At 41.1% G+C, this 25,568-nt stretch overlaps 1 protein-coding gene across 5 annotated transcripts in view; it reads right to left on the bottom strand.

Annotated features, from left to right (window-relative positions):
* The window catches only part of LOC132767560 (rap1 GTPase-activating protein 1-like), a 70,544-nt gene that overhangs the window by 27,765 nt on the left and 17,211 nt on the right, over nt 1-25,568 (bottom strand). For 4 of the 5 annotated variants that reach the window (XR_009630654.2, XR_009630655.2, XM_060762660.2 and 1 more), the window contains exons 1-7: nt 16,778-16,862; nt 9,767-9,802; nt 6,641-6,688; nt 5,501-5,539; nt 4,372-4,563; nt 3,056-3,159; nt 2,457-2,535 (exon numbers count right to left, since the gene is read on the bottom strand). Coding sequence is in view for 3 of the 5 variants with exons in the window: in XM_060762660.2 (XP_060618643.2) it covers nt 2,457-2,535; nt 3,056-3,159; nt 4,372-4,563; nt 5,501-5,539; nt 6,641-6,688; nt 9,767-9,784 (480 nt within the window). In the remaining 2 variants the exon portion in view is untranslated. Of the gene's footprint in view, nt 1-2,456; nt 2,536-3,055; nt 3,160-4,371; nt 4,564-5,500; nt 5,540-6,640; nt 6,689-9,766; nt 9,803-16,777; nt 16,872-25,568 lie in introns of those variants that run through there. The other variant, XM_060762661.2, reaches the window with a different exon arrangement.

The raw sequence follows: 25,568 nt of genomic DNA, 5'->3' as shown, positions 1-25,568 counted from the left end.
TTAGGCTTTAAATTTGTCATTGGATAAACTAGTATTCAGTGTGGACAGCAAATTCTAGATATTTATGAGGAATTGTCTATGTCTACACTGGCCAATGAACCTGGGGTCACTCTCCCCAACCCATGACAGTGTTGGAACTGAGGGTCCTTCTGCACAGCCATATAACCCAGAATATCAAATCAGATCATCCACAAAATCTGCTTTGAACCTGCAGTAAGAACTGAAAGTCCCTGGACATTGTGTAGACATTCAGGAGCAAAGTCTGGTCCACTGTGGAGTTTAGGGCTTGTGTGGACAAGCCCTAACTGTTTCAGAATTTTTCGCCCATATACACTAGCATTAACAAGCAATTTGCTAAACAGTAATCAAGTTCATGAATAAATTGTTCCTATATATAGTATGGTGTAGTGATTGAAGAGTTTTACTACAACTTTTGAAAACAGGGTTCAAGTCCAAGGAGACACACTTGGTGATCTTGGGCAAGTCACACCTTCTTGGGTTCCTTCCACACAGCTGAATAAACTCCCACATTTTCTGCTTTGAACTGGAATATATGGGAGTGTGGACTCATATAACCCAGTTCAAAGCAGATATTGTGAGATTTTCTGCCTTGTTATTCAGGGTTATATGGCTGTGTGGAAGGGCCCTTAGTCTCAGGGCCCTTCTAGGGCCCTTCCACACAGCCCTATATCCCAGAATATCAAGGCAGAAAAATCTCACAATATCTGCTTTAAACTGGGTTATCTGAATTCACACTCAGATAATGTTGGATTTTCTGCCTTGATGTTCTGGGATATAAGGCTGTGTGGAAGGGCCCCCAGACAGGCCCTATATCCCAGGATCTGATTCCAGGTTTTCTACTTTAAACTGGATTACACGAGTCTGCACTGCCAGATAATCTGGGATAAACATAAAACCTGGGATTAGATCCTGGGATATAGGGCCTGTCAGGAAGTGCCCTCAAGGCCCTTCCACACAGTCCTATATCCCAGAATATCAAGGCAGAAAACCCAACATTATCAGAGAGTGGACTCAGACAATGCAGTTCAAAGCAGATATGATTTTCTCCCTGATATTCTGGGGTATAGGGCTGTGTGGAAGGATGCTCAGAGGAGGGAAAAACCAACCAGGAGAAGATAGGGAGCTTCCAGATAAAGTTTTTGTCATGCCATCAGATTATAATAATAAATGGAGCTACCGGTGGCGCAGTGGGTTAAAGCCTTGTGCTGGCAGGACTGAAGACCGACAGGTCGGAGGTTCAAATCCCGGGAGAGGTGGATGAGCTCCCTCTATCGGCTCCAGCTCCTCATGCGGGGACATGAGAGAAGCCTCCCACAAGGATGATAAAACATCAGAAATCATCCGGGCGTCCCCTTGGCAACGTCCTTGCAGACGGCCAATTCTCTCACAACAGGAGCGGTTGCTCCTGACACGACAATAATAATAATAATAATAATAATAATAATAATAATAATAATAAATAAAAACTTTATTTGTATACCGCTCTATCTCTCCAAGGGGACTCTGGGTGGTTTCCAGCATAGGTAAAGCATTCAATTACCAACACAAATTCATACAGAATAACAATTATAAAACATAAACATAACACTAAGAAAGCAATCATATCTCATTCATGGTACTAGGGTTGTCCTAGTACCATGCAACCAACCATGCACCTGCAACCCTTCTGAGTTCCTCCACATTGCTGGGCTACCACCCAGAAATCTCTGGACTTCACATGGAGGTTTGGGAACAACCTCTTGTTGAAACCAGAGTATAGGTCCAATGTAGACAACCCTTCATTCTACATTATGTCTTTTTATTTCCACAGTACAGAGGGAAAGGGGAATAAGCAAACAATGCTTTTTAATTGGTAGGGCCATCAGATGCCCATCTGGAAGTAATCTGAACTATAGAAACAAAACAGAACAGAAAAAGCAGGATTTCACTAGCAAGAGAGAGGGATGGCATCCTATACGCTTGTGCCTAAACAAGGAACATTTGGGAGCTTGACTCCTAATGGGTTGTGGAGCAAAGTATTCTCTATTCTGCTAGTATCAAAAGATTCAGCGCTACAAGAAACAAGGGTACCTTGTACAAGGGCATTCTTAACTAAAGGGAGCACACAGCAACTAACTAGGATCCCAAACCATATGAGCATATATACTGCAGATGGTTGAAGAAATATCCACATTCTCAGTCTGCCTATACTCTTTAAGTCTTTAATTTAAAACGTTCTGATTATGTTTTCAACTTCCAACTGATCTTGTGGAGACATGCTGAATTCAAAAGGAAAAAAGTGTCATAAAGTAACTTAAAAAATAACAAATTCAGTTATACATTTTTACCAGAAAAAGAGAGATTAGAGCAAATAGGAGCATTAATAGATAATGCACATAACAAGGAAAAAAGGAGAAACAGTCACAGATTGCAAAAGTGTTGAACCAGCAACATACCTTTGACATTTGGACAGCATTGGGGAACTCATTCAGGCAGGAAATAGGGATCAGATCATGTTTGGTATTGGTTCGACTCCTAATACAAACCAACAATAACAACAATAAGAACAAAAGATGAAGTGCCTCCAATCTGGAGGAGGCAATGGACTTGTGCATCCTTTTTCAAAAATGAACTTTCTAGAAGGGGGAATACCCCATGTGGCAACTAAACAGTGAAACATCAGTTCTTCCACGAAGAGTGGGTCAAACAAGAATTGGAAAGCTTCTCCAAGGCTGGTATTGAAAACTTTCCATGAGCAGTCACTGAGATGCATTGTGGGTGTGCACTTACAAAGGATTTTAGTGGCAAATTACCATCCAAATTACATTCTTTTAACTTGCAGGTTGCTTTAAAAGCCTTTTTCTTACATTGTTCTAAGTAGAAAACTGTTTTTCTTACATACAAAATGAATGAACAAATACAAGCAAATGGACCCTTAAAGATTGAGAGATTGGGAGAGAGATTGAGGGGGGAGGGGATTGTCCCAGAAAGGAGGTAGTTTGCATTTAATTAACTAATGAACATGACTGAGGTTTTCACCAAAGAGCAGTTTTACCTTAACAGCAGGTGGAGGTTATCTTGCTTTTCAACCTGTTCATACTTCACAGAAAGGACCAAGTAACCCAGGGCCGCATCACAAGCATAAAAGTTCTGATGTTCCTAAAAACAAGATACTAGCATTGCTGCATATCTGCGATGGAAATAATATTCAAATATATTTTCAAAAATGGGATTTGAGATTTGGAAAATCTTGATCAGGAAAATCCTAGATGAGCAATATGTCTTGCAATTCTCAACTTATTCTATATGAAAAGTGCACGTGGTTTTGGTATGTGGAAATTGGTTTTCTGCCCAGAAGTGTTTTCTGTGCAGAAAATGCCGTTTTCTTGAACAATGAATCACCTCTGAAAAGTGTGCAGTTTGTAAAGATTTTATCACAATGAGGAGAATATGTATACCTAATGGTGAACAGAAAAATGTATAGGTAGATAGCTATACAGATTCATATCTCCAACCCCTACAGGACATGCACCCAACCTCCCAAATTCTGCACTAGCATTTCCCAAACTTTGGTATTTGGTGTTTTAGATTCAGCAATCAGATCTTCAGCTGAGGCTTCTGGAAGTTGAAGTACAAACACCCGGAGAACTAGTGTTTGGAAATTATTGCTGTAGACCAGTGGTTTTCAACCTGTAGGTCCCAAGATGTTTTGGCCTTCAACTCCCAGAAATCCTAACGGCTGGTAAACTGGCTGGGATTTCTGGGAGTTGAAGGCCAAAACACCCGGGGACCCACAGGTTGAGAATCACTGCTGTAGACTATCTTGAACTAACTTGAGCTAACACAAGAAGACTTAGCTGGGCACTGGAGCATGACTGAATCTGCTGTGGGAAAAGAGTGTGTATCCGGGGAAAATCTTGGTGGTCAAACCATTGGCTTTCTCTGTGTGTGAGCAGCATGTTATGTGCTAGTTTTGCTAAGCTTATATATTTTCTGCATTCTACATTTTCTCTGTAACCTCAGTGATTAGTATGTAGCAGATATAGCAACTGTTCAAGTGATTTAGGATCCTATATCAGGATCTGATCCCAGGTTTTCTGTTTATCCCAGATTATGTGGTAGTGGGGACTCATATAATCCAGTTTACTGCAGAAACCTGGGATCATATCCTGTCTGGAAGGGCCCTATGTGTCAGCTTATCTGCACACACACACAGGGTAGTATAAGAAGACTACAGGATAGATACTTATGGTATTTTTAAAGCACACAGATTTTCAACTTTCCAACAGTGGAAGCAAACAATTAATAAAGAACACATTAATTAAATAAAAGCAGGAAGGTTTATGTTAGGTGTTTATTACTGTTTCTTACTTTTCCTAGGAAATGCTTCCGGTAGAGTTTGGCTGTGGGGTCGCACTCCAGCTTCACTTTGCCACTGCAAGGGGAGGGCAAGTCCTGCAATTCTGGGTCTGAGATGGGTAGGCTGTGAGAGGTCCCTTCAATCCAGTAGCCCCCAAACTGGGGTAGGATAACCAGGGGATAGGGCCACCCTCTCCGTAACACCTATGAAGAAAGAACTTTGAATATGCAGACCAGAATAAAACAAGATGACTGGGGATGCAAGATCTCACTGGTCTACTTGTAGAATTTTAGTATGATATTGATCATTACTATAATTTTATAACACACTTGAACTAGAATCATAATCACTGTAAATATGTGGGTTTTTTTCATTTTATTTACAATATTTGATGCAGATGATGCATGGCAGGCCCTGTCCACATTCCACCCGAAGTGGAGAGGAAGCGTCAAAAGGCACCTCCTCCACTACCACAGGGAGGAAAGTGTTCTTCAGGTAACTCCAATGGAGCTACCCACACTTTCCTCCCCTTTTCCCCATATAATGGGAGAAAGAGTGTTGGGGAAATGCGTATTGTCACACATTGTTGCCCTTTCTCCCATCTGATGGGGACAGGGTGCCAATGCGTCCTGTCCCCATCATATAATGGGGGAAGGAGGGAGGGCACGTGGGGTACCATGAGGCACCCCGGGAGCCTTCCTTTTCATCAGTGATTGCTAGCACAACAACATGGCCCCAATGGGCCATGTGAAGAGGTCCCTAGTGTGACATGCCCAAGGTGTGCCATACCCTTGTTAAACATTGACTCTACATGTGGCAGTTTCTTAACAGGCTTTTATTCCTTCCTTACCACCATGGACATCTGCTTTATGACCTTTCCCTCCCCATCTCCTCTTTTGAAGCCCCACTGAACAATTCTAGCAGATTCATCTTTTTGTTCGATCAGTTCACCTAACTAGAGCAAGTTCTGATGAAAAGAAAAGGCTCAGCTTGCATGATTGAAATTCTATTCAGCTCTTCCCGCATTTAAGCATCCAAACTTCCACCTGACCTTTGTGTGTGTGCGTGAGTGTATGTGTGTTTGCATATCTCTGCAATCAGGTTTTACTCATTAAAACAGACTCAGAGTTCATGACTGACCTCATGGATACTGGGGTATGGGATGTACTCCTCTTCTCTCTAGAAGCATAAAAAGATCATTTATTAATAACCCATTAAGAATTTCATATTAACCACATTCAGGTATGGTTTGGTCACATGTGTTTCAGTTTTCACAGCTAAAGTTATCTGCAACAGATGACTTTCCAACTTGATTGAAACACTTCAAATATTGGAGAATACAGTATTCCATCTCTTTGTTTAAGAGCTGAAATCCAGTTGCTGCCCTAAAGTGTAGTCAAGACATAGTTTCTTGTATTTTTTTAAACCCATTTTTGGGTTCTCTGCCATGGAAAATGGAATTGCTTCATTTTCTTTCTGATACCTCTTCAGAAAAGGGCAATTACATAATCTCTCCATCTTCTCCAGGCCAAACATATTCAGTTACCCCAAGGGGCAAAAGGCACATATGACAGTAATGCCAACACACATATTCCAGTCTTGCTTTCCACCAACCTTCCATTTTCAATTCATGATCTATCAGGATGATGGTAGCACATGCCTGAAGGCATTTCATCCCTGGGCCAAAAAGATTCCACTGTGCTTCCCACTAAGTAATATTAAGGGGAATATTAAGGCGAGCAAGGCAGCCACAGTGTTAGTAAAGATAAAGGTTTCCTTTTACATTAATTGTAGTCATGTCTGACTTGGGGTGGTAGTGGTGCTCATCTCCATTTCTAAGCCGAAGAGCTGGCATTGTCTGTAGACACCTCCAAGGTCATGTGGCCAGCATAACTTCATGGAGCCCTGTTACCTTCTTGCTGAAATGGTACCTATTGATCTATACCTATTTGCATGTTTTTGAATTGCTAGGTTGGCAAAAGCTGGGGTTAACAATCAGAGCTTACCCTGTAATTTAGCAGTGTTTAATAAACAGTCTTAGCATCATACCAGGACTGTGGCTCCAAGTTAACCCTTCCACAGAGCACCATTACGGAACCGTGGTATGTTTTTAAAAACCATTTTAACTGGCACTAACATCTTTAAAAAAACCAATTGATTCCATTCAGAATGCTTCAAAACAAGAAAAGGAAGTGGCAAGCAATTAAATAAGTAATACAGTCAAGACTGATCGACCTAGCCAGAATAATTGCACATCCCAGTTTAGAGAGCTGATCTGACCTTGAGTGGAGCAGGAAGTGAACACCTTTGCTCGTCCAAGCGGCTTTTCTAGAACAAAGAAGAGAAAGAATAAATCCCACAACCCAGTTTAGTCCTTTCTCCTTTTGCTTCCACATTATGCCTCAATTCCAATTCTCGTGGGCTATCATTATGGAACTCAGTAAAGTGGGGAGGGAGGGGTAGTTCTAAAGCTGAAATGCCCGTGGTTGTATAGATTCAAAATTAAACAGCCAAAGCCGAAGTGCACATAATTCATTACTGCCTTACTTTCATACCTAATGATTAACTAAAGGATACTGCCAATACAAACCAAACAGAAAGCTCTTTTGTTTTCAAAGCAAAGGAACTTGGGTCTACAATACGCACTCTTCACACACAGAGCTGTTGCATCATTGATAAGAACAGTCATTCCATGTGCAGAACAAGAAACACAGATGACTCAACAAAATAATCACACCATTTGATCTGACAGGTGGAGGGACATAATTTCTTGTCTACTGTGATTTTGGTTCAAATATGTTGCTTTAGGAAAGGCTAAGAGCAAGTGAGTTGTCTGGCTATAAAAACCGTTCTGTGTGGATCCCCCTCACCCTAAAGATGAAATCACTCTTTATGCTCCACTAAGCATAACTACTAGGTAATTTCCAGGCATGCAGAGAAGTATGCGGATGCAAAAATGTTTTCCTTTCATCTTCTTGGTGCTCCCCTTCAAAGCAGCTGGGAAACCACCAGAAGAATTTTCCAATCTAACTTCTTTGTTTCCTCATCCTCTGCTTCCTTGAGAGTTTAAAATCTTATCAAGGGAGCAAAGATTAATGCAGCATATCAGGGCTGCTTGAGCCACCCTTTCTCTCCAGTATACAGTACACTGAATCATAATGACATTGACATTTTTGGATGAGGAATAGGGAACTGTAACTATTCACTTCCTGCAGACTACAGTTGGGAGGAGGGTGAAGGCTGCATTGTCAATTCATGGAAGAAAGGTTTGGTCACAGAGGGATGGCGTGATTTTAATAGTGAATGCAATCTGTTATATGTTTTAGGTAAAGGTAAAGGTTTTACTGTGACATTAAGTCCAGTCGTGTCCGGCTCTGGGGGTTGGTGATCACCTTCATTTCTAAGCGAAAGCGATGGTGTTGTCCATAGACACCTCCAAGGTCATGTGGCCAGCATGACTCCATGGAGCGCTGTTACCTTCCCACTGGAGTGGTACCTATTGATCTACTCACAATTGCATGTTTTCGAACTGCTATGTTGGCAGAAGCTGGGGCTAACAGCAGGAGCTCATGCCGCTCCCCAGATTAGAATCTGTGACCTTTCAGTCAGCAAGTTCAGCAGCTTAGTGCTTTAACCCACTGCACCACCGGGGGCTCCTTGTTATATGTTTTAATGTGCATTTTATTTAAATTTTTAATTTAAGTGTATTCAAACCGTTTGCTGTCCAAAGGCACTGTCAATCAAATCAATCAAATCATTTATTTCTATCATAGACCAGCACAGGAAATAAAAGTCACAGTTTCATACAAACTTTGTATGTTTAGTACATTAAAATATGAATATAAATACTGAAGCACAATAGGGGTGAGGGGGTAAAAGGGAAAAGATGGGGGAAAAACAAACAATGCACAGGTCTATCAGCAAATTATAGATTCAAGGAAGATGATTACTGGATACACAGTTAACATTTGGGACTGGTTATCCCCTGAAAGATTTTGCATGCTGCTGCACAAAACTTTGCAACACTGTAGGTTTTAGCTGAATTAGTATCTGCAATTAGCAGGGAGGTATAAAATTGTCCTGAACGGTCTGGGTGCTTTTATAAGATAAGCCTAGCACTGATATTCCTATAGAACGGGCACTGGAGGAGCACATGTTCTATTGTTTCTATAGGACCCGAGTCACAGGGGCAGAGTCTCTCTGGGAAAGAGATCTTTCGGTAACGGCTTTCAAGTACAGCAGATGGGAGAGCATGGCATCGAGCCAGGGTGAAAGCCCTTCGATGAATAGGAATCTCTAAAAATATGCCATAGGGGAGGCAAGGTATCTGCTGTCTTCATTGATAAGGAAGGCACTGAATAATATGTAAAGCCGCCTTGAGTCCTTTTTGGGGTAGAGAAAGATGAGAAACAAATAGAGTAAATAAATAAATAAATAAACTACATGTGGAATGTAATGACTTGCATAATCCTTAGAAGTTGGGATAGGTGAGGAGGAATGGTCAAAAGTGAAAAACCCAAGCAGACATTGGCGAGTGACGAAGAAATACCCTTGTGCTCAACACATTACCCCCACATCAGAAAACTGCTGGGCATTTTGCTTCTTTTAGCAATCAATTTTCATGTAACCACAGGAGTTTGGCACAAAAAAGTGCTGGCTCTCTCACTTAACCAATACTCTAGAGATCCCTGAGCACTATTTCGAGCTTCAGTCCCTATTGCTTCCTGGGCCAACTGGCAAAAATTATTTAGCCTCCAGCTTAGGGTAGTGGAGGAAAAACCCAGTGAATTCTAGAACTGCATGGCTAAACATATACTGATTGTGATGGTGGTGAGAAATGAAGGACTGCTCATGGACCCTTAATGAAAAGAGAGCTGTCCATTCATTACAAGGAAATTTGGACAGAGGCAAAACATAGGAAGGAAGCCAAACAAGTTAGAGAAAAGCCCAACATTAGAATGACAGTGTAGTATGTATGAGCTTACAGGTTACCTCCACAGAGGAAAATAGGGAAAACAAGGAGTTTGGTTGTGAAGGAGCTGGGCTTTGACATGTTTATTGGATGGCAAGTTTGATATCGCACAATAACTGCACAGAGGACTTTTTTTCATGTCAGGAATGACTTGAGAAACTGCAAGTCATTTCTGAGAGAATTGGCCGTCTACAAGGACGTTGCCCAGGGGATGCGAGGATGTGTTATCATCCTGTGGGAGGCTTGCATGGGAAGCTGGGGCTGATGGACAGAAACTCACCCCGCTTCTTGGATTCGAACTGCCAACCTTTCAGTCAGCAGTCCTGCCGGCACAAGAGTTTAACCCATTGCACCACCGGATGCCACAGAGGTCTCTATATATGGAAAGGGATTCATTACAGAAAATACGTCTTGATAAAGAAAGCAAAACATACCTGCATTTTTTCAATCATTTCAAACAAATCCACTGCCTGTAAAAAAAAAATAACACAAAATAAGGAATAAATCTGCAATTACAAACCTAGATGAAGATATTGTATTGCTAAGATGTGCCTTTAATTCTGTTGTAATTTAATACTGTGCTCAGGAATATATATCTTTATTGTGCAAGTTTTGTGCAGGTTTGGAGGATACAAAAGATAGAATCCATGATTTGTAGAATCTGCTAGGCTTACTATGAAATTGTGCCTCTTGGCAAGGCTGTGAAGAAGGCCACTTTCTGACCTTTATTGCTGCAGAAATATAAATGAAGAGGAGACTATTGCATAAGCATTCGTTACTCAGATGCCACTGGAACGTATGCATGTGCACATTTGAACATTTCATAAATTAAAAGCCTTAAACCTCTGAAAATAAACCAACCACTAACCTCATTTCTTATCCTACTCTTACGCTGAGCAAAAACAGAGGTTCTACAAAAGCATGGAGATTTTACGTTTAAAGCAGAATAGTAGATGCTTGTGCAGACACAGCATAGCCATAGAAACAGGCCTCAGTGGGTATTTCTAGCTGATAATAGAATGACACACTTAAAACGATGCTATGTGTCTGCTTGGTAAGCCCAGCACAAAAGTAAGAATGATATCTGTGCCATTGATATCAGACCTATTAGCTGTTCAGGAGAAGGATCTGAATCTCTAGCCCTTTGCTTACAAGATGTCTGACTGGCAGCACTTAGCTCTAGCTATTCTGCACTGTTGGGCTGAAGCAGCATCCATTACAAAGTCCACAAAACCGTGATGAGCCATCATCTGTAGGAATAAGTACCACTGCCCATCACAAATAGCTGTAGCACTAAAAGGTAAAGCACTAAAAGATAAAGGTTTCCCCTTGACATTAAGTCTAATTGTGTCCAACTTTGGAGGGTGGTGCTCACCTCAATTTCTAAGCTGAAGAGATGGTATTATCTGTAGACACCTCCAAGGTCATGTGGCCAGCATGACTGCATGGGGCACCATTACCTTCCCGCCAAAGCGGTACATATTGATCTACTCACATTTGCATGTTTTCGAACTGCTAGGTCGGCAGAAGCTGGGGCTAACAACGGGAGCTCACCCCATCTGCAGATTCAAACTGCCAGCCTCCCAATCAGCACGTTTTGCAGCTTAGCAGTTTAACTCACCACAATAATAATAATAATAATAATTTTATTTATACCCCGCCACCATCTCCCCAAGGGAACTTGGGGTGGCTTACATGAGGCCAAGCCCAACAGTACAACAGAGCAAATATACAACATAAAATAGAAATGGTGAAATATAATGAAAAAAAAATACTCTTTTAGTGCTGGCCCCACCAGCACTAAAGGAATAAAGCTCTATTTATGGAGTGACCTGAAAGCATGAAGGCATACAGTGAGAAGGAGTTGGTGTTACACACACACAATACTGCACCAGCAAGATCCCTGCTGACCCCACTTGTGACTTTCATGAGTTTACAGCCAGGCCTGAAAGAAAATTCTAACAGTATTTTTCTGAATGTACTTGCAAAACTATCTGCAACTTGGAGCCTTGATAATTTAGCTCTGTGATCAATGTTCAGTGTCTAAGAACATTCCAGTAAACACACTGAGAATCTGTCCGCTTTCTACTTCAGCTTCTCCAGAGAGCTTTGTGATGAACACAGTGGAGTGGTTGGAAGTGGAATCGGTGGGCCAAAACTGCTTCTACACAGCCACATAACCCGGATCAGAATGTGGATTAAGGAAAGCCAATTCCACTCCAGAAAGTATCAACACATACCCCAGGAACGATGAAAAAACTCCCATTGCATCCACAAAGCTTCCTTCATGCTGAATCAATCCAACAAAATGATATACTAGTATGTCTTTCCTTACTCCATTTGGAGAAGTGCAAACCACATTTCTCCAAATCAAAGCGCAGCAGCCCATCGAATGAGTATCATCAATGGAACTAATTTTCCAACTCAAAAACAAAAGGAGAAAGTGATTTCGTCACAGGGAGGGAGGGAAAAATGTCGTTTACCTTCCTGAGAGTACTATATTTGGTTCCTTTATCTAAATTTTCCAGAGGTGGTGCTGTTTACATTTTATTGCCAATTTTGGATATTCCCCTGACTTTTAAAAACATGTTTTCCATGTGGGCGTGTGTTGCACTGTTCATTACCGGGGGTGGGGGGGGGGGTGTTTTCTAGCCACCCCCCTTAATAATTCATATTATTTTGATCTTACAGCATGTGTAGTTGCGGCTGAAATCACTGGGGGTTGCATTTGTGTCCTACCCATTTTAAGCCCACATTATCACCTGAACACCATCATATAACTTAATATATTTTGATAGCTGTTGGGTTTCATCCCTGACTGCACAAGTCTCCAGCTCTCAATGAGTAGTTAGCCTAGAATCTAGATAGAGTGACGGATTCCTTCCCCAATTTCCTCTAGCAAGCTTATTTAAAGAAGGGGTTTAGAAGGAGGTTGTCTTACTCATCTTTGCATGCCACTATCTCCTCCCCCTTTGAATACCTAGGAATGCGATCTCTTCAGGGAAAACCTAACTACCTCTTTTAAAGGTATTTTTATTGCCCAGGCAAAGCCATGTGGTCAGAGTTCACCATATTGGTTTTCTTCTTCTTCTGTCTTTTCTAGAGTGAGGAGGCATCTTGCCATTATCCAGGCAAGATGTAGTAGACATAGCTACTTGTATTATTTTTCCTTTTTCTTATCCTTAGAAGATAGTTCAGTGAAGCTAGTTAGCTCCAAGAACCTTTCCTATCTCGAATGGATTTTTTTGTATTTAATAAACATATCATTTTTGATCATATGAAGTTGTGTATTTGCAATCCTGTCCCATCCTGTTGAATGGAAGCCAATCCTTTCTCACTATATGTAAGTTTCTTATGCTTATGAACTGTGCATCTAGCACTCTGCTATGTTTCTGGTGGAATCACCCCCAGAGAGGGTTATTCCCAACAATAGCAACATGCACACACATTGTGGACTTATGTATGTATTTATTATCTTCACTCTAGACTTCTTCACTTCCATCCAACATGATCCAATAATTCTATAAGTAAAGGTAAAGATAAAGGTTTCCCCTTGATATTAAGTCTAGTCATGCCCAGCTCTGAGGGGTGTTGCTCATCTCCATTTCAAAGCTGAAGTGCTGGTGTTGTCCGTAGACACCTCCAAGATCATGTGACCAGCATGACTTCAAGGAGAGTCCTTACTTTCCCACCGAAGTGGTACCATTGATCTCCTCAAATTTTCATGTTTTCAAACAGCTAGGTTGGCAGAAGCTGGGGCTAACAGTGGGAGCTAACCCAACTTCCCAAATTCAAACCGCTGGCCTTTTGGTCAACAAGTTCAGCAGCTCAGTTGTTTAACTCGTTGCACCACTGGGGGCTCCTAATAGCTCTATAGGGGCTGTAAATTAGGGTAGGTATGTTACAGAGTGACCCTCTTTCCTTGGAAGGTGAACATGGAAATCCTCAGCTTGAGGAAGCCCAGAAAAGCCTTGGGAAAGACTATCAGCCACTTGTTTTGCAGTTCCTATTTATTAAAAACAAAGAAATAGAAACTACACTCCAGATCATCACTAGGTGGAGCTAGTATTTACCTGTTCTCTGGCTGCTAATACAGGAATATTTCCAGGCATGCTGGTATCTACTCACAGAGTATACATTTCTTCTTTCACAGAGGTAAGTCCATTGGTATTCTAGATACAGGAAATTTCACAGAATCTTTCCCTTCTCTGCAAAGCATCTCTGCTTCAACAGTTCTTCCTGTCTCAGAACTCTCTTCTCACTGATCTCAGCATCTTCCCTTATCAAGGGTTTTTCCCCAGCTCCACCCTCTCTTCACACATTCCTCCAAGTTTGCCAGCAGTTCTTCATCAAACTGTCCTGTCCCTGGCATTCTTCCACGCTCGGTCACCTCTACTTTACTTCAGGACACTCTGGCTTTGTTTGTCCTTGGGCAGTTTCTTCCCTCAGCACAGCTCTGTTACAAGGCAGCAAGCAAACAAAGGACATTGCAGGCACCTGAGCCTATTTATGTGTTCCCCTGCTTAATCTTCCACTGCAACCCCTGCCCTTGGCATTTCCTACGACCGTACCTCATGAAGTCAGATCTGGCCAGGATGGTCCATGCCTTAGTCACCTCCAGATTGGATTACTGTAATGCACTCTATGTGGGGCTGCCCTTGAAAATGGCCCGGAAATTTCAATTGGTACAACGGGCGGCAGCCAGGTTACTAACCAGTGCTTCTTGCAAGGAGCAGTCAACCCTCCTGTTTAAGGAGCTCCACTGGCTGCCGTTCATTTTCCGGCCCCAATTCAAGGTGCAGGTTCTTACCTACAAAGCCCTGAACAGTTTGGGACCCGCCTACCTGCGTGACCGCATTTCTGTGTACAAATCCACACGATCTCTTCGATCAGCTGGAGAGGCCCTGCTCACGCTCCCACCTCCTTCGCAGGCACAATTGATGGGAACGAGAGAGAGAGCCTTCTCGGTGGTGGCCCCCCGACTCTGGAACTCACTTCCCAGGGACATTAGACATGCCCTAGCATTGGCAGTCTTTAGGAGGAGCCTGAAAACGTGGTTGTTCCAGTGTGCCTTCCCAGAATAAGGAGAACTCTCAGCAATATGTCCTCACAATGCACTTTAATACTGACTTAGGATGGATTGTGTTCCCTCATTTCTCTCCAAAAAAAAACTATCCTAGTTATATTTTACCTTGTTCATGTCAGCATATTTTCAATTTTAATCTATTACATTTGGCCTGGCCATTTTAAACCTTGTTTATGTCACTATTGATTATTTTTTGTTAATGTGATTTATATGATTTGTATTTTATTGATTGTTTATTGATGTTTTGTTTGATGTACTGTGGGCTTCATGTAAGCTGCACCGAGTCCCTTGGGGAGATGGTAGTGGGGTACAAATAAAGATTATTATTATTATTATTATTATTATTTTCCAAAAAGGGACAGAGGAATAACCAAACTTTTTCTAAAGCAAAATCACACTGTAAGATACTTAAAGCTATCGCCATTGCTTGTTTTTTCTCTGTCCCCCCTCCTTCTAATGCTGCAAGGGGCTAAGGACCTCTCTGCTGTGATGATCACATTGATGAGGTCGAGTCGCCAACCTCCGTGGTGAATCAGTTTGACAGAGGAGCAATCCTGGTGCTCCACACCCTACCTGGCCACCAGCAACACTTCCCCATTACATGTGAGGAAGAGTTGCCATGTGACTTCCATCTGCGATAGCCTTGTTGTTCCTAATGTAACACAGGGAGGTTACCAGGTTGCCAGTGCAGCATCCTAGGATGCAGCCACCCCAGTTGAGCAACAGAGTCCTGCCAGAAGTAAGGCTATGCCATGTGATTGCCAGTGTGAGGCTCCATCACTCAACTGGGGCAGAAGTGTCCTAAGGTAAAGGTAAAGGTTTTGCCTTGACATTAAGTCTAGTTGCGTCCGACTCTGGGAGTTGGTGCTCATTCCATTTCTAAGCCAAACAGCCAGCGCTGTCCATAGTCACCTCCAAAGTCATGTAGCCGGCATGACTGCATGGAGCACTGTTACCTTCCCGCTGGAGTGGTACCTATTGATGTATTCATATTTGCATGTTTTCGAAAAGCTAGGTTGGCAGAAGTTGGGGCTAACAGCGGTAGCTCACCCCACCCCCCAGATTCAAATCGCCAACCTTTCAGCTGCTCAGCAGTTTAACCCGCTGCACCATCTAGGATGCTAAACATTCCTTGTGTGATGAGGCCCTAACTGTTTCTTTGAGAAATAAGAAAGAGTAGCTGACACTGTCTTAATACCAAATCTGGCAAAATGGCATTATATTGAAGGATATAGCAATAATAGCAGCAGAAAGATTGAGTGGGATCACCTGTGCATCCATGCATCCCTTTCACTGTTCTAAATATATGTTTCCAGACTTGGTAAAAGGGATTTTTTTTCTTTTCGGCAGGTCAGGTTTTCAATACATATTGGCTTTATGCATAAGGGCTTTAGTCCTCCAATGTTCACCTTCAGAACGTATGGCATACTCCATTCATGATCACTGTGTATGCAAGATTAAGTGCACTTATTCTTAAAAATCTAAAATCTAAACCAGACAATCCAATCTGCCCAGGCAAAAGTAAAAGAATTCTTCGAAATGGATTGACTATACAAATTAGATACTGTATATATTCGAGTATAAGCTGAGTTTTCAGCCCTTTTCTTAGACTGAAAATATTATTTTACTCTATTATTTTTGTTGTTATTATTACATTTATTATTTTACTATATTTATTATTTTTATTATTACACTTATTTTAGTTTATTATTATTACATTTATTATTTCACTATTATTACTGTTATTACTACATTTCCATTATTATACTCTATTATTATTATTACATTTATTATTTGTTCTCTTTATTATTATTGAAAGCACATTTATATTGATGACTGTTAGAATAATGGTTTAATCAGAGTTAGACAGCCTTATCTTAAATTATAGTTTTATGTAAATAGTAAAAAAACATTTAACCTACTGATGCCTCAATTAATATAATTTTATTGGTATTTATTTTTATTTTGAAATTTACCAGTAGCTGTTGCATTTCCCATCCTCAACTTATACTCGAGACAATACGTTTTCCCAGGGTTTTTTTGTGTGGTAAAATTAGGTGCCTCAAATTATATTCAGGTCGACTTATACTTGAGTTTATATGGCAAATTTTTCATGTTATCCTGAGTGTATTTCAATAATTCTGAATTTACTTATTTTACTGTATCTTGTGCTACACAAAGGATCATGATTCAAGTGTCAAATCAACCTAAATTCAAATGCTCATTCAACTTTGAATGTGATGAAGATTAGGACAGAAACTACATGTGCAGTCTTGAGCTTCTGAGAGGGAAAACAGACAATAACTGAATGCATCACATTCTCAGTACTGAAGGGAGACCGCAAGCAAGCACAGCTTACCTTATTTTGAACTGCTGGGTTAAAGGCAGTTTGAGAATCCTGGATGGGAGACTCTATGATGTCTCTGATACAGTGCTCTGCGTCATCAGATGACCTGCAGAAAAAGAAAAGGAAGCCATACAAGTAGAACTTAGAGGAGAAAATGATGCTGGGGAAAATGGAAGGAAAAAGGAAGAGGAGCCGACCAAGGGCAAGATGGATGGATGGTATCCTTGAAGTGACTGGCTTGACTCTGAAGGAGCTGGGGGTTGTGATGGCCAACAGGGAGCTCTGGCATGGGCTGGTCCATGGGGTCACAAAGTCAGAAATGACTGAACGAATAAACAACAACAACAACAACAACAACAACAACACAACTAGATAATGGAATTTAAACATCCACAGATTTTGTTATCCACAACACTATACCGGAAACAAAAACTAGCAGATATAGATGGCCGATTTGTGCTCATCTAAATAGCAAACAAATTCCTATTCCATTTCATATTCGCCATTTGCTAACACATTTACTTGCAAGTTTGAGAAATGGCAGGACTGCAGTTTTAACGGTCTTCAGTTTGCAGTTTTAGACTTCATCAATTGAGCAAACTAATCATTTCCCAGAAAAGATCATGATCGATAATGGGAAGAGAAACAAGGGTTTGAATAATGTCTAGCCAAATTGTAGCAAGTAACAAAATATTTTTCCTGACCAAACATTTTTACCTGAACAGATGAATTATTATAGCTATAGGGTTCTAATATGAGAAAACTGCCACACATTGTTTATTCACTACTGTAAAAAAGGTTACCAGCCAAGAAAATGTCTACCATAGTTTTCAAAAGGTGATATATAGCATTGGCCCTACACATTGCTCTCAGTTAACTGTGGCATTGCATTATCTGTTCTGGTTACAAATATGCTTACATTTACACAATATGTTAAAAATGTTAATTACCTTTAGTAGCTTGAAAATTTAATTAAATTCTAATATTAGTACTTATACAACTAAAATTTATTTATTTATTTATTTATGACATTTATATGCCGCTCTGAGCCCCCTTCTGGGTGACAAGATAGAGGTATATATATATATATACATACAATATATTATATTATTAGCATAGTACAATATCAGTATTATATATTACTATATTGTACTATACCATTATATTGTAATATTATTAGTAATGTTACATGTAAAATAAAATATATAATTATAATATATTATTATTATATTGTATTACATTATAATATAAATATTATATGTATACACAATATATTATATTTCATAATATTATATTATATTATTATTAGGTTGTATTACTATTTTCAATAAACAATCATTTTTGAGGATACTTCAAAAATTCTGTTTCAGGTTATGTGAGCCCGACATATATGTTATATACTAGGATTGGGGCTTTACTGTTTCTTAGAAAAAATTAAATGATAGCCTTATAGTTGGGTAAGGGTTCCCATTGGGAAAGTGTCCAGAGGAGGGAGACAAAAATGATCAAAAGTCTGGAAACCATTAATCCCTTTGAGGAGTGGCTTAAAGAGCTGGGCTTGTTTAGTTGCAGAAGAGAAGGATGAGAAAAGGAGCCACAAGAGCCATGTTTACATATTTGAAAGGCTAGCATAAGGAAGAAGGAGCAAAGCTTGCTTTCTAATGCCCTGAAGACTCAAAGGAGGAATGGGTTCAAATGACATGAAAGGAGATTCCACCTGAATATTATGATAAAGAAGTTCCTGAATTTAAATGAAATTCAACAGTGGAACTCACTGCCTCAGAGTCCAGTGGAAGCTCCTTCTTTGGAGACTTTTAAATAGAGGTTGAGCGGCCATCTGTCGGGGGTGCTTTGATTGTGTTTTTCCTGAATCGCAGGGGGTAGGACTAGATGGCTCATGTGATCTCTTCCAAATCTGTGATGGGGTTGCGGTGAGTTTTCCAGGCTGTATGGCCATGTTGCAGAAGCATTCTCTCCTGACGTTTCACCCACATCTATGGCAAGGATCCTTAGAGGTTGTGAGGTGAAACATCAGGAGAGAATGCTTCTGGAACTTGGCCATAGAACCCGGAAAACTCACAGCAACCCAGGGATTCCAGTCACGAAAGCCTTCGACAACACATTTTATTATTGTCCCCTGGCAACTAATATTTTAAACCCAATCTAGCGCTGAGGGTTATTCCAAATATTGCCTATCCCTGCAACAGTTCAGTTCCAATTCCCTTGTTACTTCTAAGCTGAGTTCCACATACATTCCTTTCTTTCATTTGCCAATTGGATTTGCTGCAGTCATGGCTATTTCTCCAGCCCTTGCACCACATTTCTGGAAACAGCAGGGTGTTTATATTGAACTGAATTACAAGCAGACATTCTGTAAAGCCTGAGAGCTCCAAGGTCAGTGGGCAGCTCTTTTAAAGCCAAGATTCAAATCCTAGTTTTGTTGAGCCCTACTCAAACCACTACAGCATACCGACTTTGCACATATCTATGATGGATGACAACTAATCCACATCCCAGTCTGATGATTATTGGAAACAGAATAACCCAGCCTCGGCCAAGAGGGCTCCCTACTCTGCATGGGGACTCGGAGTCCAATAGCTCCATACAAAGTACAGCAGTAGTCAAAACAGATATTATGACATCCAAGAGCTAGACGGATTACCAAAAATGCAAAACAAAACAACACAAAAACCTACATGGTTCTCTTATGGCTTTGAGAAATTGGTAATTTTTTAAAATGTCAAAACAGGACAACTTTTTTTTCATGTCAGTAGCAACTTGAGTAACTACAAGTTGCTTCTGGTGTGAGAGAATTGGCTGTCTGCAAGGATGATGCCAAGGAGATGCCCAGATGTTTTACCATCCTGTGGGAGGCTTCTCTCATGGCCCCACATGAGAAGCTGGACCCCATTTCCTGGATCTGAACTGCTGACCTTTCGGTCAGCAGTGCTTCCAGCACAAGGGTTTAACCTATTTTGCCACCAGTGGCTCCTATGAAACAGTACAAGAAGACTCTGCAACTACTCAAAATTGCTGTGCTTGGGGTTTTCAGGAAAAGACAATCCATCCCCCATCCCTTTCTATCTGAAAAGGGTTATCTGAGGCACTGAGGTGCAAAACTAACCTTGGGGAACCAGTGTTGCCCCAGGGCCAGAGTTTGCCTAGCACAGTCTCCTTTAACTTATTGCATCCATTCTAAAAGCAGATATTTCATTTGTATTAACGAGGAATAAAAGCAGAACTGCTGCTTACAATAAATGACATCCTTGTCTCTACAAATGTAGCTTTCACAAAACCTTGATGGGAATAACCAGCACCTACCCGTGAGAATTGTGGGCCAAAACAATGAAAAGGCTCATCCAGTTTTATATGAAAACTTTCCCTGATGTGAGCTATTTACATAGTGTATTGTTGAAGGCTTCCGTGGTCAGAATCACTGAGTTGTTGTCAGTATGGCCATGTTCTAGAAGCATTCTCTCCTGATGTTTTGCCTGCATCTATGGCAGGCATCCTCAGAGGCTGTGAGGTCCAGGTACAGTGAATGCCCAGGCACATGGCTTGATGCTTTCAGGTGGGCCAGATCACTCCCAGGCATAGCCTGCTATGTATTCTGAGAACTCCACCTCTATCCATCCAGAACACTCTACATCAGCGTTTCTCAACTTGGGGTGGGGACCCTTTGGGGAGGGGGCATTAGAGGGATGTCAGAGGGGTCGCCAAAGACCATCAGAAAACACAGTATTTCTGTTGGTCATGGGGGTTCTGTGTGGGAGGTTTGTCCCAATTCTATCATTAGTGGGTTTCAGAATGCTCTTTGATTGTAGGTGAACTATATATCCCAGCAACTACAACTCCCAAATGTCAAGGTCTATTTCCACCAAACTCCATCAGTGTTCACAATTGGACATACTGAGTATTCGTGCCAAGTTTGGTCCAGATACATCATTGTTTGAGTCTACAGCGTTCTCTGTAGACTCAACTCCAAAAGGTCAATGCCCACCAAACCCTTCCAGTACTTTCTGTTGGTCATGAGAATTCTGTGTACCAAGATTGGTTCAATTCCATTGCTGGTGGAGTTCAGAATGTCCTTTGATTGTAGGTTAACTATAAATTCCAGTAACTACAACTCCCAAATGATAAAAACAACCCCCCCCCCAACCCCACCAATATTCAAATTTGGGTGTATCAAATTTTTCGTGCCACATTTGGACCAGGGAATGAAAATACATCCTGATTATCGATATTTACATTACGATTCATAACAATAGCAAAATTACAGTTGTGAAGTAGCAACGAAAATAATTTTATGGTTGGGGGTCACCACAACATGAGGAACTGTATCAAGGGGTCGCAGCATTAGGAAGGTTGAGAACCACTGTTCTACATGAAGACTAAACCAGCTTGGCATTTCCCATCTCTGTATCTCTCTAGGGCTAAGGGAGGCAGAGGCAACACAGCAAGGGGTAATTATGTCTCCCAAGAAACCCATATACAAGGATTTCCAGCAATTGACCCAGAATAAATGGGCACAGAAATGAAAGCCAACACCATCATCAATCATTCATATAGATTGCTCATTTTTGCGTCATGCCAATTAAATTGTTCACAACTTGCTGTTCCATGTGGACTTGAAAACATCAGATATTTTAATATGATTGCTTGTTTAATTGTTTTAATTTTTTGTAGTCAGGTTTAATATCTTCGCTATATGCTGCTTTGCATCAAATGTTGAAAAAAGAGTGGCATGTGGGACTTGTTTCCAAAATGTACCAAATCCATTTGAACAAAATTTATAGGAATGGGAAAAAAACATCCTGAGATATGGATTATTTTGCTATAAAATGTAATTGATGCAGTTTTATAGTTTTGATCTGTACATCATATTCTACTTCTAGCCAATAATGTGTTGCCAACTATAATTCATTTTTCAATTGTTTGGGATTTTTGGAAACAAACTCCACATATATCAAGCAAATTAAATATCTGGGAAGCCAAATAAAAACTGTTGTTATTGTGCGTCTTCAAGGCATTTCCAACATATCGCAACTCTAAGGTTCTATTATGGGATTTTGCTGGCAAGATTTATTTAGAGGACTTTTTGCCCTTTTCTTTGGAGGCTGACAATGTGTGGCATGCCCAAGGTCACCCAGTGAGTTTCCATGGCCATTGGGTTTTGAACCCATGTCTCCAGAGCTTAAAACATTACACTACACTGCTAAGCTTTCAAATAAAAATAGCTGAGTTGGGTTGCTGTGGGTTTTCAGAGCTGTATGATCATGGTCCAGAAGCATTCTCTCATGATGCTTTGCTCACATCTATGGCAGGCATCCTCAGAGGTTGTGAAGTTTGTTGGAAACTAGGCAAATTGGATTTATATATGTGTGGAATGTCCAGGGTAGGAGAAAGAACTCTTGTCTTCTTGAGGCAAGTGTGAATGTTGCAATTGGCCAGCTTGACATGCATTGAATAGCCTTGCAGCTTCAAAGCCTGTCTGGTTTTTGCCTGGATGAATCTTTTGTGTGTGTGTGTGGGGGGGGGGGGGGGTGTTAGTTGCCCCCAATTGTTTCATGTCAGGAATTCCCCTGTTATTTGAGTGTTCCTTTTTATTTACTGTCCTGATTATAGAGTTTTTTTTAAATATTGGTAGCCAGATTTTGTTCATTTTCATGGTTTCCTCCTTTCTGTTGAAATTGTCCACATGCTTGTGGATTTCAATGGCTTCTCTGAACAGTAATCAGGACAGTAAATAAAGAACAACACTAAGAAAACAGGGGAATTGCAGACAGGAAACAATCAGGGCCAATTAACACCTCCCAACAAAGGATTCCCCCAGGCAGGAAGCAGCCATGCTTTGAAGCTGCAAGGCTATACAATGCTAATAAAGCTGGCCAATTACAACATTCACACGTGCCTCAAACAGACAAGAGTTATTTCACCCACCCTATACCACACATACATAAACCACACTTGCCTAGTTTCCAACAGACCTCACAACCCCTGAGGATGCCTGCCATAGATGTGGGTGAAACGTCAGGAGAGAATGCTTCTGGAACATGACCATACAGCCCAGAGAACTCTCAACAACCCAGCTGGTAAGGTCCTTTGTGTTGTTCACAGTGGCAGCTCAGGAGTACGTATTTTTTCATCTGACTTGAAAAGAGGAAAGCAGGGAGCAACCTCTAAGGATGCCTGCCATAGATGTGGGCAAAACATCAGGAGAGAATGCTTCTGGAACATGGCCATACAGCCTGGAAAACTCACAGCAACCCAGTAATTCTAGCCATGAAAACCTTCAACAAGGCAGCAGCTGAGTTGTTAACAGTCAACCAACTAGCAAATCCTATAGGATAATTGTGAACTATTTCACTTCTTTATGAGGTTGTAGACTTTGGATTCATTACTCACTAACTGCCTAAAAGCAAAAATGGGCCTTGGGTAAATTTTTGTTGTAGGGGCTGATCATTATGCAGGATGAGTGACAACATGCCTCTGATTTTTCCCAGCTTTCAAATTTCCCTCTCATGCAATGCTCTGTTGCCTGCCAGAATGTGAGTTTACTCATTAAAACTAGGTCTAATTTCCATAAGGTAAAGGTAAAGGTTGTCCCCTGACATTAAGTCCAGTCGTGTCCAACTCTGGGGTTTGGTGCTCATCTCCTTTTCTAAGCCAAAGAGCCAGCATTGTCCGTAGACACCTCCAAGGTCATGTGGCCAGCATGAGGGTATGGAATGCAGTTATCTTCCCGCTGGAGTGGTACCTATTGATCTACTCACATTTGCATGTTTTCGAACTGCTAGGTTGGCAGAAGCTGGGGCTAACAGTGGGAGCTCATGCCGCTCCCCGGAGTCAAACCTGTGACCTTTCGGTCAACAAGCAGCTCTGTGGTTTAACCCATTGCACCACTGGGGGCTCCAATTTCCATATTAAGTTCTAATAAATAATAAGAACTGAATGGAACTTTCAATTTTTTTTACCAACACCAGTTTTTTCAGTCTAGGATTCACAGTTGTTGATCTACAAAATGTTTATTTATAACAATTCTACAATGGAAATATATACTGCTTGAGAGAAATGCATGTATAAAAATAAAGTATACAGACTAGAGCATAAAAAATAATATTTCGAGGAACAAGCCGAATGAGAAAAGAGGAAGAAGTGAAAGTTTACTGAAGGACACAATCCAGCACACACACACCTTCTGTGCTATCGGAATCAGCAAAGCACTCGTACTCTTAAAAATTGCTCCACTTTCTCTGAAATGCCATAGAAATATGAAGCCCTTCCTTGGAAGGACTGGCATAAAAGCAGGATGAAAGACATGCAAGCCATAGGGAGAACCAGGGTGGTAAGGGTACATACATACCCTCCATAGGCTTCCAAGGTAAAACTACGCTTTCGAGAAAACATCCTCTTCATTTGCATCAGCTTCTCTCTGTCTGTATTAGGTTCTCGGGACCCCTGGGCATAAGTTTCTCTTTTTTCCACTTCAGCATAAACCTATTACCTTGTCTGCATAGGACACAATATCTGTCCGCAAGCCACTCCCCATCCCACATATTACTCCCATTAAATAACTGCCTCCTTTGCTTTCCTGAGATGCTCTTCAAATGAGAAAAAGAAGAGCAGCTCACAGTTTGGGCTCAATCTATGGTGTGCAAGGGCAGGAAACTCCTGGGGAGACACTGCAGGTTGTCAGGAATGCTTGCCAGCAATGACGAAGGAATGAGAGGGAGAGAGAGAGAGTCAAAGGGAATCAGAGAGAGTCAGAGAAAGAGAGAGAGAGAGAAATGATTAATAGGCACGTTTAGAAGAGAAAATACTAGGTCCTTATAGCTCTTTGTGATTACCACCTTATTTCTACAAATATAATTTACACAGCAACACTTATTGTTTTATGGAGTAACTGGCCAAAACACTTGTGTCTGGACTGGGAGAGGTAATCCTTCCTTTGACTTATGTGGACCTTCAGGCAATGCTAGATGGCTGGGTGACTTGGACATGTTGTTGGGTCAAGCTTTAGCACAGCTGGTAAATCACCAGCAATGAGAAGATCTACCAACCAAAAGGTTGCCAATTCGAAGCCCCGGGTCGGTATGAGCTTCCAACTGTCAGCTCAGCTTACTGTTGATCTAAGCAGTTTGAAAACAGCTTGAGCTGTAGTAGAGAAATTAGGGGAGGTATTTTATGAAATCGTAAAGAAAATGATCAAAAAATGCCCAGTGACCAAAAGGAAGGAGAATGTGTCAGGGATTCCACATCTTCGGAGGAGGAAGGGGAACAGGGAAGTGCTCAGGAATTGGAGGGAGAAGAAGAATCAGACGATGAGGGTTTGAACATACCCACATTTCTAGAGAGACAAAAAGAGACAGAGCACAGACGGCATTCAGCTAGGATAGCTGCTAAAAACGCTGAGCTAATTGGGAGACACCCTAGCACCTCCTGTGTGGGGAATTCAGGGCTATAAATCAGTAGCAGGAGCAGTCAGCTTTCGTTGGTAACAACGACCCTGATACTAAGAACTTAGTCCGTTGTCCGTTGTTTGATGGAAGACTGGTGTTTCTTTTGGGACTTTGTAAGAGACTTTAATTTGTGTCTGGATTAAGACGTCCTTGCTTTCTTTTGCACTTTTCAATTGCATTTGCTTATCCTTTGTGCTTGCTGAAGTAAAGTGTATTTTTTACTTTCAACATTGTCTAAAGGCTCTTTTTGAAAGGCAACTCAGGACATGATGGCTCTTCGTCATAGAGGATGAAGTGACAGTAATCCCCTGTGGCTAAATTCCAGCACAACCTCCAAGGCGCCA

The sequence above is a fragment of the Anolis sagrei genome, chromosome 2 (assembly GCF_037176765.1).
Source record: "Anolis sagrei isolate rAnoSag1 chromosome 2, rAnoSag1.mat, whole genome shotgun sequence".
In the NCBI taxonomy this organism is placed as follows: domain Eukaryota; kingdom Metazoa; phylum Chordata; class Lepidosauria; order Squamata; family Dactyloidae; genus Anolis; species Anolis sagrei.
The sequence above is the reverse complement of the archived record's forward strand: the minus strand, read 5'-3'. Positions and strand labels throughout refer to the sequence as shown.